This window comes from Phyllostomus hastatus, unplaced genomic scaffold (genome assembly GCF_019186645.2).
Source record: "Phyllostomus hastatus isolate PE091 unplaced genomic scaffold, TTU_PhHast_1.1 phas_contig_210, whole genome shotgun sequence".
Taxonomy (NCBI): domain Eukaryota; kingdom Metazoa; phylum Chordata; class Mammalia; order Chiroptera; family Phyllostomidae; genus Phyllostomus; species Phyllostomus hastatus.
Genome location: NW_025333737.1, coordinates 13,903,530 through 13,918,726, shown reverse-complemented (window position 1 = coordinate 13,918,726; position 15,197 = coordinate 13,903,530). Strand labels below are relative to the sequence as shown.

Below are 15,197 nucleotides of genomic sequence, written 5' to 3'. Positions count from 1 at the left end.
TATTTAAATTCTGACCCAAATAATACAAATTAGAAACTGAATACTTGATATTAAATAATTAAGAAAATTTTTATTATGAAAACTCTCACACAAAAAGAGAGGCAGTACAACGAATACCCATGTACCCATCACCCAGCATCAATGACTCAGTGTTGTTCTTATTGTTCATCTATAATCCACCCCTTTTTTTGTTAAAACTAGGAAATTTCACACAAAATTATTCAAGTGTCTCTATTAGGTAAGGATTTTTTTTTAAGCCATAATGCCATTATCATACCTAAGGAAATTGCCAATAATTCATTAGTATTATCTAGTGTTAATTTTTTTAGGTGTGATAATGGTTAATGAAAGATTTTTAACTAAGATATTTACAAATGAAATGATAGCTACAATCTACTTCAAAATAATATGGAAGGGTGATTGGGTAGATGAGACAAAGCTGGTCATGGGTTGAAGGCTGTTGGCACATGGGATTAATTATACTATTCTGCATGTTTGTGTACAAAATTCTGCATGATATCAAAAAATAATAATCAAAACATAAAAATGTGCAACCAGTTAGCTTTTCAAGATATTTTTTAATATATATTAAGATTGTTTAAATTTTACTTTTAGAAAGAGGGGAAGGGAGGGAGAAAGGGAGAGAGAGAGACATCAATGTGCGAGAGATCCATCGATCAGCTGCCTTTTGCATGCCCCCCCACTGGGGACCTGGCCTGAAACCCAGGCATGTGCCTTGACTGGGAACCAAACTGGTAACCTTTTGGTTTGCAGACTGGCACTCAATCCACTGAGGCACACCAGCCAGGGCTCAAGATATTTTATACAAATTATTAGTTGGAATTTTTGTTAGGTTGATAATGATAATATAATTAACACAAGTGTATTCAACATACAAGACTCCTTCTTTCCTGATAATAAAACCCATTTCAGAGTGGATAAGACACTACTGTAGCCCCAGGGGATAAATTATGTTTGATGCAAATTAATCATTATATTCTCATTCCCCTGAACAGTGATTAGCCTAGGAATGACCATGTGACCAAGTTCTGACCAATGAAACAACAACTCTTCTGATTGGGATATCTGGGGAAGGTTTTACTTTCCTAATAAAAATAGGAGGGTGAGTCCCGGCTGGCTAGTTCTTATCTCTTGTACTTTCTTCCTAACTGGAATGTGAACGAGAAAGCTAGAAATACAGCAGCCACCCTGTGACCATTAAGCAATAAGTATAAAGATAAAACCCAACATATTAAAAATGGTGGAACAGAAAAACAACAAAAGCCTGTGTCTCTAACTATAGAGGAAATGATTATACCAGCTCCAGACAGTGTACCCCCCACCTTGATTTCTTTTTATAAGAAAAACAAATTCCAATTCGCTTAATCCAGTACAGCAGGATTTTTGTTTCTTGTAGCTGAACATAGTCCTTATACAATGGAATACAAGAAATATAAGTAATAAAAATGAATTTTTTAAAAAGCACCAAAAATGTCCATAAGTGCAAAGGGGCTAACAAACAACCTAAGTTAATGTAAGACAACCAAATTAGAAAGGACAAATATTTATTAGGCTAATATTAAAATCTATACATTCTTGGCTGATGATATATACTTGGCTAAAAAGTCTTTCACTTTGGATACATGCATCATTTCCTTCATTGTGGTGTCTCTACTTCTCAGCTGTATTAATCCATTCTCCAGAGTTGCTTCAGTAATCAAAACTGTGAAGAGGATACCCATTTCATCATATCTAAGAAAAAAAGTAGTTAAACAAAATACATGCATACAAATGTAAATTGTAAATTCATCATATTACCAGTTTTAATTACTTTAGATTACTTTAATCACCACTCTCAAGAGTCACAAGACTCAAAGGCAGGGCCTGAGAGCTGGACCAAAACCCACCTTTTTCAAATTTCTGAATTGCATTCAAAGTAAAATTTTCAGAAAGTTTCTGACTTACTGTAATAGCTGAAAAGTCATAAAAGAAAATAAAATTTGAGAACAGTGGTACCTCAACACACCATTTGGGGTGATATTATGGGTAAATCTCGGATTAACCTTAGCCTTTTGGTATTTTGATGCAGTCCAAGAAATTTATTTTAAAGACTCTTATAATGCTACTATAATAAAAATCCGGTGCTCAGCAGATCATACCAAAATCATGCCTGATGTGTAGCTTTATATGCTAACTTAAGAATTTCTAGTTCAGCAATAACTGAGCTATCCACACTGGCCTCCTTTCTTTTTAACCAGTCACATGACCTCATTAGTGTTTCTTCGCTGTGCAGGACTGTATCAAAGTTATCTTATTTATCTATTTCCTTGTTTAGTGTCTATTTTATCCCACCAGAATATAAGTTGCATCAGAACAGAAACCATTTGTCTTATTCACTGCTGTATCAATGTAAAGAAAACATAATAGGTGCTTAATAAATATTTAAAAATATCCTAAAATAATAAAGCCTTTACCACATAAAGAACAACTATAACTTGATAATGTCCACGACTCAAAGGATATAATTTCAGAATCTAGAAAGTTTAAATACGTCCACCTCATTTTATGTATGATAAAACAATTAAGTTGCTTTATCCATAGCAACCTACTTTTCTTTTGACATCATCTGAAAGGTGTATTTTAACATGTTAGAGAACTATGGAGCAAAACACAAAGCTTGAAACTTTTCAATCAAAAATTATGTATTCAACACACACACAAAAAACCCTAAAAAAAAATTTAAAGCCAAAGTAAACCCAAAGGAGAAAAGAAGTCCTTTATTAAAAAACAGAAGTGAATGAAATAGCAGAGGGTAAGGCTAGAGACAGGAAGATCAATTAGGAGATTATTTCAATAATCCAGCCAAAAGATACTGCTGATCTTAACATGGGTAGTAGCAGTAACAATGGAGAGATATGGATTTGAATGTATTTAAGAGGTAGGCTGACAGCATTTGGTGACAAACTAGATGCGGAGAATAAGGATGAGGGAGGAGCTAAGGATGGTACATCCAGGTTTCAGTCTTGAGCAACCAGGTGTCAACAGAGGTGCTGATCACTAAGGAGACTAGTTTTCTGTCCTCTGGGATGAAATTATTTCCCACTCAGCCTCAGAATGAACCATACGCCAGCAAGGAAAAGGCAGTCCCAACTCAACAAATGCATCCAACATACATAATTTCATTCCTGATAAATCGATAAATTCAGATATACATATTTCATGACATTAAGTCTGAAGTTACATGTGGTAAGTGCTCAAGTATACCTGATGAATGCTATTCCCTATTGTAGCAATTACCTAAGAGCATGTGGTTCTGTAAATGGGGAAGTTAGAAAGAAATACTTTTAAATTATATTTTTATATATAGTAAAAAAGGTTACTGTTACTCATAAAATAAACATCATACAAAAAATAGAATAAAATATTTCTGTGAAAAGGAAAACAATTCTTACTTTGAGTAAAGTTGCTCCAATGAGGACTGTGCAGTTTCCAAATAGCCAGGCCACACAGAAATCCCATTTTCTAGTAATTCATTAAACAGCCCTTGACAAACCTGGAAAGAAAATACTTCAAATATGAAAGAAATAAAAGTAGCTCGAGTGATTAGTCTATTTCTGTGAAGCCACAAATCATCCTTTTCAATCTTTAAAATGGGCACAAATTCTTTTAATTACGTGATAATACTATTTATAATTTATATATTGTGTATTTTCTCTGAAAATGCAAATCTCTGAAAATTTTATACTACACATAAGAATTTTTATTACTATCATTATCATTCAAAACACAAACAAAACCAAAATAGATTTTATCAGAGAAAAACAGTTAAGTCCAAAGGGCTACGTTACCTCTAAACTTATCTGAGAGTTGAGAACTGAACCCTAGGGTTTCACTATCGTGTCAGGAAGACAAGGAAGAGCCAGGAGAGAAAACTAAGCAGAAGTCACCAGAAAAGTATGAGGAAAACCAGGAGTGTGGTGTTCCTGAAGCCAACTAAAGAAAATGCTTTAAGAAGGAAAAGATGATTGACTAGTTTCAGTGGAATGTTGGAGACAAAAGCCTGACTGTAAGTACAGAAGTAAAAATAAATAACACAGTAAATTTACTGTTTTCTTAACAAGCAGTGAAGCAAAACAAAGCAAAATTTCAACGCCCTTAACTATCTGGAGCTAAAACACTGGAGCAGGATTCCTCCCATTCAGCTCTGTTGATGTAAATAAGAGGTTAGAAGTGCTCCTGGCCTCGTCATACAGACTTCACAGACTTCGGCAGCAACGCCTCCCCACTGGGGGCTGTGCCTGAGCCAGGGCGCTGCTGCTCCTCCAACTCCAGCCTGCACCAGAATCACCTGGAGGGCTTGTCAAAACACGTTGCTCAGCCTGGCTCCCTCCCGGTGTTCCTGATTCAGCAGATCTGAGGGACCAAGAATTTGAATTTCTAACAAGTTCCCAGGGAAAGACCATACATAGTGAAGTAAATAGTTGTTAAGCTATTTGATATTTGGGGATAGAAGAGAATATAGATAGTAATAAATCTAAGAAATTAACAGGGAAAAATGAATACAAGAATGGATTTTAATAAGTTAGTGGTTTCCAGGTGAAAATTTGCTCTTTGTAGTGGAAGGTGAAAAAGGAGAAAAAAGCTCTAAGCATGACGAAGTGCTAAAGACACAGGGAAATAAGAACCCTCGCACCGCAGGTATGAGTGAGTACAAATAGGTGCGGCCAGTCTGGAGAGCAATCTATCTGACACAGTGAAATTAAGGATACATATGCACTTTATCCAGAAATCCCATCCCTGTGTATGTAACTGGCAAAAATGCTTGCACAGTCCAGAAAGTTACATGCATAAGAATTCTCTGTGATATTGCTGAAGCAAAAGAATTAAAAACAGATTTAAGATATACCATACCAGTACCCTTTTGGTAAGTTAAAAACATCCAAGGCACAAAATACTACTATATGCTTGTAAACAAACCAACAAAAAAACAAGGCTGGCAATTTTAATGACAAAAATCTAGGGAACAGAGTTCTTTGTTGTCCTTCGAGCAAAAAACAAAAAACAAACAAAAAAACAAAACAAAAAAACCCAACAACAAAACCTAGGAACTTGCTACCTACAAGGGTGTTGAGGAGCCTGCCACACCCTTGCGGAGAAAAGTGAAAATTAAAATATTATCTTCTCTTTCCCTGAGCTGACCATCCCCACCTTCCCAGACCCATCCACAGGAGCCCTGGCAGAAAGCTGGGTGAGTCCCTCTAGTTCCCTCACTCAGGTCCTGGATGGGTCTCTGTCACCCAGGCCGAAATGAGGACTGCTGCAGGGGTCTCTAGAAAGAAAGAAAACCACACTCCTGGCTTTTCTCTGGGATATTTAGACCAGAGGGATTAGAAAAAAATCATAAGATTACTGATCTAGAATCTGTGCTTGTACCAGCAAGTATCAAAAGTATTAAGTTAAAAAGGGAAGAGGACAAAAAGAAATTCACTCGCGACATCTGTACAAATATTTTGATCACCAAAACTGTGCATAATCATAAAGAAGTGTAACTATGGACATGACATCAACAGTAAAATCCACTGAATTGTATTAATCTTCTTTAATATACTACACTTTAAATTATCTACTATTAACCATAATGTTGATCCATAGTTCATTAGTTAAAATTTTTTTCATGCTCCATATATCTTTTATTTTTTTAACATTTTTAAATTGTTGTTCAAGTACAGTTTTCTGCCTTTTCCCCCACCCCTCCCCATAGTTAAAATTTTTTTAAAAGCAAATAGTCAAAATAAAAATTTAAATTGTAAACTCCTCATTTACTTGGAATAATGGTTATAATTAAAATCATGACATTAAAATGCATTTAACCCACCTGTCTGAGTTCCACTGCTGGGCCTCTTCCCACATCCAAAGCAACCTTAATAGGGGCTAGACAAGGGTGAAGCTTAAGTACCTAAAGCAATTGAAGGGGGGGAGGGCAACAACACATTTAGGTAAAACACAAGCACTAACAAACATGGAGCTTCTTACACAGTAACATTTTGTGTGAAGACGGAAGCTAGCTGGGGGCCATAAAAAATCTTGTAATGATGTATTCAGCTGTCTATTTCCAGCTGCTCTTGGATTTCTCCACTTAGATGTTCTGCAGAAGTAAGTTCACTTGATACGCCCCATTTTCTGACAACTCCATTTTCCATCAGCCAAAATGCCCCTGCCTGGCATCAATGCCTTCCCTACCCAGCTGGGGCCACGTGGCTTATCATTTGGACTTTCTCTTGATAAAACCCACCACTCTTCTCATTCATTACCTAGTCAACAAAAACTTGAATGGCTACTTCTAGGTGCTGGGGACAAAAATCCATGTCTTTCATGATGGGGAGAAACAGATAATAAACACAATAAATAAATCAATAATATACCTGAAGGTGGTAAATGCTAAAAAAGCTATGGGATAGAAAGTGCTGGCAAGGGGGTAGGTTGGGGAGGGCTGTTTGCAATTTTAAGTAAGTGGAAAGAGAAGGTCTCCTCTTTGAAGTGACACTGGAACAAAGACTTGGAAGGAGGCTGAGGAATAAGACATGTGGCTATCCAAGGAAGAACATTCCAGGCAAAGGGGAGAACAAACGACAAGGCTCTGAACTAGGAGCATGCCTGGCATGTTCTAGAAGCAGCAAGGTCTGTGCTGCCGAAGCAGACCAAGGGAGGTGGAGAATAGTACACAGAGGGCAAAAAGGAAATTGTAGAACATTTTAGGGGCTTTGGCTTTTTCTTCTGAGTGAGACAAGGAGCTTCCTGGAGTACAGAGGAGCAAAGTAATGTGTACCTTTTAAAAGGGCCATTCAGTGGGGGAAAGAGGGAATGTCAGTGGCTTAACCACCAACCTAATCAGAGAGGAGGGAGTGGAGGTGGGAAGAAATGGTCAGATTCAGGATATACAGGGTCCGGGAGAAGTAAGGCCTGCTTGAGTGTAGTTGGCAGGATAATAATATAGGTGTAACAATTTACAGTTTTAATTTGAACATTTCACCTAAAATGTCATATGGTGTGCTTGAGTGTGATATTGTTATGTTACAGAAGTACATGCTTATGATTTTGTAATAAAAGATTCTATAATAAGGAAGGTGTGTTATTAGTTCTGGCTGGTATGGCTCAGTGGATTGAGTGCTGGCCTGCAAACCAAAGGGTTCCTGGTTCGATTCCCAGTCAGGGCACATGCCTAGGTTGCAGGCCAGGTCCCCAGTAGGGGTGCACAAGAGGCAACTACACATTGATGTTTCTCTTTCCCTTCTCCCTTTCTTTCTCTTTCTCCCTCCCTTCCCCTCTCTAAAAAAAAAAAAGCAAGAAAGGGACATTATTTTGGACCCCCCTTTACCCCTGTATTTTGAAGGTAGAGTCGAACAGGTTTTGCTGACGGTTTGGATGTGGGGTAGAAGAGAAACAAAGGATCCCCCTTGTTTGTGTGCTATAAATCCTATAAATCCCAACCCCTCAGAACAGTTCTATAACCTGACTTTCTCTATGGCCATATCAGCTTAACTGAGAACAGCATAATCAATCACTTAATTACACAGAGTAGTGCTACAAACATGGTTTCCAATCCCAGCGGAACATTCAACATGTTAAAACTTTTGATTTGGGCCAGCTCCCTTTCACGTTCAAGGGGAATATGACTATTCTAAACTCTTGCCACTTAAACCCCTACTCCTCCAAATTTTAATCTAGTAATCTTGCCTCCTAGTTCTTAGCCTGTGCAGGCAGTATGAGTAAAACTCCCTGCACAGACTAACTAGTAGCCTATTTATATCCATGCCATCTTTTTTTCCTCCCTGTTTCAAATAACTCCTTTTCAGACAAATCCCTCCACTTATGCTCTTGATCCCTCTAGCTTCTTCCAAAATCTTATTCCCTAGTCATTTTTTTTTCTTTCCTACAGCTTTGACCCCTTCTGTCTCTTGATTTTGAGCCCTGACAAAAACTGTCTGTCCTAAAATAAGCCTTTCCCTCCACCCAGACCCATATCTAGTTCCTGTGATCCAGTGGCCAGCCACTTGGGAATAGACCAGAAGCAGAGACGTCAATAGCACAAGCCTTGCTGTCAGTCGTATTTACTCCTACTTAACACTCATCTTCTGATGCAGATGGAAACCATCAATGGAAAGGTTCAAAGGCTAAAAATCAGACATAGCTGCCTAGCTCTTCACGATCAGAAATACCTTTGGACTACCCAACAGGAATGTCTGATTCTATTCTGTGAGAACCTGCATACTATTCCTGTGGCCAGATTCTAAAAAACTGAAAAATACTTAAACCTAAAAAAAGTTATTATTCACTTTATGTTAGAAACCAAGCACACCAACATTAAAAACAGAGGAACAATGAAACCTATGTAATTTTATTAACTAATGCCACCCCAAATAAATTCAATTAAAAAGAAAAAAGGTAAGGAGACTTATATTTTTAATTTCCCAAGTCTATCTCTGAAATATCAAAAATACCTTTCTATGGAGATTTTTCTTTCTTGTAAAGGAATTCTCTGTTAACTGGAAAGAATCATAGAGGTAAGCCAGCATGCCTCGGTCTAGATCTCCATTTATAGATAAAACAGAAGGAACCACATTTTTTCGTCCATCTCGCCCCTTCAAAGAAAAGTAGAACAAGAATAAAGTATCATTTAGCGGAACTATCTATCTCTTAAAATTACATTATTTAGACTTATAAGATCAAAATATATACTGATCAATAAATTTCAAAGACACAATCAAATTAATTTTCTAAAAGTCATCATTTGGCAACCCTCATGGTAAAAATTGATCTGGACAGGAATCATAAGAGGATGCTGCGACTGGTAGGTCAGAGTCTTGTGAGAAACACATAGTCTTAAACTATCTGCCCACAAAAGAATTATTACTCATTAATTAATGAGTACACAATACTAATCAACTTTACATTGGAGAAACCTGGTAGCACCATCCTAACCAAGTGATAAGTTACCATCACCGTAACAAATTTTATTGCATGCTTCCTATATAAGGAATTTAAAGAGGGCAGCGCCATTTCCGTGGCTGAGAAAACATGAAAGCAACTCAAATCGAGGGACATTCTATAAAGCAACCGGCCTATCCTCTTCAAAAATCAAGGTCGTACAAGACAAGGAAAGATCAAAAGGAAGTGTTTGTTTGAAAGAGACTAAGGCTACTCGACAACTACATGAAGCGCACAATCCTAGTCTGGATCCTAGTCTGGATCCTTGCACACTGGCATGACTGGTGTATTAGAAGGGTTCTGAGGGCTGGGTAGTGACGGTGAATTACTGTTACTGTCCTCATTGTGATGGCTGCATTGTGGTTATGCAGGTGAGTGTCCTTCCACTCAAGAAATACATTCTGAAGTATTAAGAGGTCATGTGCCCCATGTCTACAGTTTATTATCAATTAGTTCAGCAGTGATCACAGAGAATCTGGGTAAAGGATACATTAGGAGTTCATCATGGTAAAACATACATGTAATTGGGACACATTTCCAGGATACATGTGTAAAAGTTCTTGCTCTCCTAGATTCCACAGGGTTTCTATTGGCTCCTTTCCCCAGGGAAAATGGTAGTAAACTCTGTTTCCTCTTCGCCCCTCTTCATCCTGGCAATCACTGCTGCTGAAGTTAGATGGACTCACCGCAAACTGGAAAAGAAAGTTTAGGTTTGTCTTATTAACTTATTAAAATAAGTGCTAAAAAGTAGGTTGCTAGAGACGTTTCATGCAGAAACTGAATGAAAATGGTCAAGCCCAAATAAAAACTACAGAGAAAACTGTTGATTATATGTATATGGGTGTACGGATGTATCCTACTTAACAAGAAGGGAAGGCAACCAAGAGCTAAGTGAGATGAAGAAGAAAGTACCATATACTCACCGTTCTTATCTTTTGTAAAGAGCTTGATTATTTATGACTATTCCACTTAATTTAGGTGGGTGTTTGGGGATTTTAAGAGTTGGAGAAAGATAAAAATGCTTACTTCAACTCTCTCGTGTTCAGCACATACCAAAACTTGATTATAAATTATAGAACCATTGTGACTAATATGGAGAGTTCATGGAGATAGGGAACAAAAATTAAAACTCAAAGAGCGAACAAGGGTCAAACTCATACCAGCCAGGACAGCAAGGTGAGGGATTTGAACTTTACTTTAAAAGTAAACACTTAGCAACAAAGGCTTCTGAGCAAGAGAGAAATATTAACCAATGTCTTTAGCAAAGTAACTTTGTTATAGGGAACAGTGAAAATTGTTAGAGTTAATTTGTGTTTGTTGACTTATTATAGCTGTCGCTTATAACATAGCTACATCAAAAAATTTTCATTTATTACCTGGCTGATGTAGCTCAGTGGATTAAGTGCAGGCCTGCAAACCAAAAGGTCGCAGGTTCAATTCCCAGTCAGGGTGCATGCCTGGGTTGCAGGCCAGGTTCCCAGTGGGGGCCTCATGAGAAGCAACCACACATTGATGTTTCTCTCCCTCTCTTTTTCTCTCCCTTCCCCTCTCTCTAAAAATAAATAAATAAAATCTAAAAAAATAAATAAAGTGGTTAAAACTTAAAATTTTTTTCACTTATTATAGAGAAGTATTACCTCTGACACATTAAGATGATATACTTAATAACTATTGAATTAAGGGTGATTATTGTAGTACCTTTCTCCACCACAGGAGTCGATGACGTAACCAGAAATCAAGCCACTGGCTGGCAGTTCTTGTTGAAGTAAACCATACCAGCGAAGCTTCTGTCTTCTCAGCAATTCTTTGGATGTCAGAAATATTGGATAGTTACTTATCTAAAAATTATACAATGTATCTCAAAATGAAAATGACTAGTTCTTGACTATTTAAAGGCAAGGCCGAGTTATTTGCCATTTTTCTGTACCTTTTAACACCATCAGCTGTCTGCTTAGAAGCAGGATGAAAACACACTCCAATCTGAGCAAGGCCATAAGGCAGCCTCTTGTTTACCAAATCCAGGCAATTAACATAGTGCTCCAAGGCACCTGTCAAAAGATAAATCAATCATCATGTAAATCAATTCTATAAACCCAGATCTTTTTGATGAAGTCATATATAAACTAATAATATAATAATGCCAATGCAAGAGTACAAGTAGCATGGGGCTATTTATTAAGGTAGATCTTAATTACCACTTAATTTTAGTTTCCCCCATACTTTTAGTTTGAAGATTTTCAAATCTCTAAGTTGAAAGAACAGTACAATAAACACCTGTTAACCCTTCACCTAGATGTACCAATTGTCAATATTTTGCCACATTTTTTGTTCACCCCGAAAACATTTGTGTTCATCTCCTAAAATTAAAATGTTTTCTATATACCACATTTACACCATAAAAACAAACATAATACCGTAATTTCATCTAATATATAGTTGATATCCTATTTTCTCCAATTATCACACAAAATGTCATTTACTGCTGCTCTCTTTCTCCCTAAGGTTCATACACTGAATTTTGACTAGGTCTCTTTAATCTCTTTGAATATAGAACATTTCCTGACTCCTCCCTCCCTAACTTTGCTCTTAATGACATTGACTTTTGAGTCCAAGGCAGATTATCTCACATTAGACATTTGCCTGATTGCTTCCTTATGATTTAATTATTTTTAGCAGAAATAAATACTAGAGTTGATGTGTGTGTGTCTTATTGTATCCTAACAGAAGCAACATAATGTCAAACCATCCCACTGTTAAAGAAACAAATTTAATTACCTGATTAAAGTAATCTGTTCCCCAGCAATACCTTGCTCCCCAACAATCTTCCACCTACATTTTAGAATCTACTGATGATCCTTGCTTGAATCAATTATTATACCCTTGAAGAGTATAAAATTAAAACATGGTGATTTTTCTAATCTATTTTTCCTTTTACATTTATTGCATAGCTTCTATAAAAACAATTTTATCCACCTCTTCGATCCAACAGCAGCCTCAATTACTTTTTTGGTTAACATTGTGGTTTAAAATTTTTTTATTTTATTTAATGTGTTATGATTCATTACCATCAATACTTATTTTAATGTTCAGTTTGCCCCAAATTTAGCCAGTGGGAGTCTCCTTCAATCCAGCATCTGGTCCTTTCGACAGACATGACCCCCAACTAGTCTTCAAGCAATTCTTTGCTTTCTAGTACCATAAAATGTCCCAAACTCACCTTGTACTTTCCTTGCCTTAGACCTGGAATCAGCCATTTCTCCAAGCACTGGTTTATTTTATTCAATAGAAACCAAACATTGGGTACTAGGTGTGCTCATTGCTATTGTCATTTTTTCTAGGCCCTTTCAATGAAGAAAGTTAGAAAATATATATTTTTAAAAATCATGAATTCATACTGATATTGCCAACTGAAATTTAACATTACAAAGTTTATTCTTATTTTCTTTTATATTTGTATCTCTTTTCTATTACAGAGAAAATCTTGGCTTCTAATAACATTAATCTATCCATCTATTTGCTTTATCCTATAATATACATAGTCTCAGAATTATAATTCCAACATTCCTACTTGGAGTAAACCTAAGTTCAAGATTTCTTTGTAGTTCTCTATGCCAGTTATATAAAAAATTATACCCCACTAAATGACAGCACTGTTCAAAAGTTACTTGAGATTTCCACTTCTGATAATAGTAGATTAGCTTGTAACAACAACAACAACAACAACAAAAAAGCTGGTCAAAAAAACTTTTAAAAAATCTATTTAAAGATATAGGAGAACTATTAAGGCAGTAAGGACTTGAGGGTCCAAAATTTGGAGAAAAGGGAAGAGCACAGAGATGAATCCAACATTCAGTGCTACTTTTCCAATTGTGAAGTAGCAGAGCTGAACAGAGCTTCCTGACATCTTATGCAATTGGGAAGTACAAAAATTATAGTTCCTGGCTCACCAAGGAGGGGTCCTGGTACACACCCCAGCCTTTCACTAGGGACACTACACTCTATAGAGGGGAGCGAAAAGACTGAAGCCCAGCCTCCAATAAACTTAGTTCTCAGTTGTACTAAGAAGATATGCTTCCACTCCAGCTGCCTGCCAAAGCAAAAGTAAATCCTTTCAGAAGGAAGAAAATGCCACTCAAAGCCTTGATTTATCTCTGTAATTTTTATGCAAATTACCTAGAATTTCAGGAGAAAGCCCAAATGACCAAAAGCCCAGAGAAAAACAGATACTAGAAAGAGATACATCTAAGTTATTGGACATAGACTTTACAATGTGATTGTGTTCCAGAAAGTTGATGACAAGATGGGGAAAATAATTAACCTAATTAGACACAAGACGACCGAGGAGAACGGGTAAAAATATCTGGAGACATAATGGCTGAGAATTTTTAAAAACTAATCATAAGTAGAGGCTACTACAATAGCTCTGACATGGAATAAAGAAAGCAGGAACATTGGGAATAGAAGGAAATGGAAAACTGGGTAACTAAGCAAATAGATGGATTTAAGCTTCCTAAAGGCAAGAAAAAGTCTGGCACACCATAGATGCTTTGATGAATGGACACCTACAGAGAGCTAAGTTTCTTTTTCTGATAAGGAAGAAAAGACTGTTTTGGGGCATGGTAATGGGCAGTGCTTTAACTCCCCCAAAGTAAAGCCACTATGGAATAAAGCATACGAATCAAAAGTACCACATTTACTTAAAAATTTCCTTAAGAAAATTAAACTGTTAACAGTTTTACAATATAGTTACTAATTTTTAGAGAACCATGGGCATTGGTCATTTTAAACTACTTTACAGTACCACTTCATGAAAAATGCCCAGGATAGCATTTTGCAAAGATGAGTTCCCATGCCCCAGAATCTCTGCCATGTTTTATTTGACTTTAAAGGCAAATGGTCCCCTATAAATTTCTGTGTATTCACTCAAGAATCATTTACAAAGCTCGATTAGTCCTATTTTGCGAACTCAAAAATTACCTACAGGGCTCTCAAAACAACAGACTGTAGATCAGTTTTCAGTAAGAAAAATTGAGGAAGGGCATTTTCTTTTTGCTCCAGAAAAATGAGCTTTGTGTGTAAAACTGAAGTGTGGCTGTGGAAGTATTTACAAACATTTTAGTAACGGTAAACAAATGATTTAAATCTAGGCTGCTCAATTAACTCTAAAATTATAGGGCTGCCCCATGAAATTGAGAGTTACCAGGTCCTTCGGTCAGATTCTTTAAGTAACAGTGACGACTGCATAGACCAGTTTTCTCCAGCGTAGAAGCACTGTCAATATACCCAACTACTTCGAAAAGATGAGAACCACGTAACTTCCTTTCCACGTGAATGAAGGGTCAGCTGCAATCCGCGGAATCGAGGGAGATTGCCTTTCCACCCCCAACACCTATTTTGAAGCATGAAATCATGAAGCATACCGTGAAGAAGGTTCTCCCGTAGTTTCCCAGAAGTTTTTAATAAGTTCTCAAGAAATGCTACTAGTTGTTCCTTACTCAGTTCTTTGTCTTGCAAGATTTCGCGCAGAGTTTCTGCAGACACTAACCTGAAGTCACTGTCCCCGGGCAGTGAAGGGCCTGATTCAACGTGGAGTGCGTCTACGGGAAAGACCTGCTCCCTGAACACCACCACCGAGGACCACCATTCTGTCGCCAGGTTCTTCCGCAACTCTAAGCCCAAAGGGCCAAAGCCAGAATGGCACCCGCTCAGAAGAGAATCTCGGCTAATCTGCTGCTTGGTGCCACTGAGGAAATGCCTTCTCTGACAGATTTCTACCAGCGCTTCGCTCCCCTCTCCAGACTCTTGGGCTTCTCTTCGCTCGTTCCCCCCGGGTAGCTCCGCGTGCGACCTCATGGGCCCTCCGAGGGGGCTACTCCCTTCCGTCAACCGCTCAGGCTGGCCCCCATCTACTCGACCCCCAAAACCAGACAACAGGCACCTGCAGACTTTCTGGCAGGCCCTGATGGCTGAACTGGAGCGCATCACCCTCGGGAGGTCAAGACCACAGTCCCTATTAGTTGGTGATCCCAATAAACGGCCACAACCGTAGGAACCTGGGAACCAACTGCGCAGCTGCGTGGCAAGTTAGCGTGCGTGCAGCTGGCCCCGCCCACGGAAGTGCGTCACCAAGTTCCGGCTGTGGCCGTTTGGCCTAGCGGACCTAGGCCTCGTTCTCCACCTCAGGTCAAGCCTGGCCCTTCAGCCATTGCCGT

At 37.9% G+C, this 15,197-nt stretch overlaps 1 protein-coding gene across 2 annotated transcripts; it reads right to left on the bottom strand.

Moving 5' to 3' along the window:
- Window positions 1–748: 748 nt before the first annotated feature.
- Window positions 749–15,037, bottom strand: POLG2 (DNA polymerase gamma 2, accessory subunit). Of its 2 annotated transcripts, none has more exons than XM_045836348.1 (8): window positions 14,406–15,037; window positions 10,913–11,033; window positions 10,684–10,789; window positions 9,504–9,677; window positions 8,499–8,639; window positions 5,876–5,956; window positions 3,453–3,553; window positions 749–1,752 (listed from the first exon to the last, which is right to left on the bottom strand). In XM_045836348.1, exons 1-8 carry the CDS (start codon window positions 14,965–14,967, stop codon window positions 1,587–1,589), a joined length of 1,452 nt encoding a protein of 483 aa, XP_045692304.1. In that variant the 5' UTR covers window positions 14,968–15,037; the 3' UTR covers window positions 749–1,586. The 2 variants fall into 2 exon arrangements, with proteins under 2 accessions (XP_045692304.1, XP_045692305.1); XM_045836349.1 differs by having other exon boundaries at window positions 1,578–1,723.
- Between the last annotated feature and the right edge of the window lie 160 nt (window positions 15,038–15,197).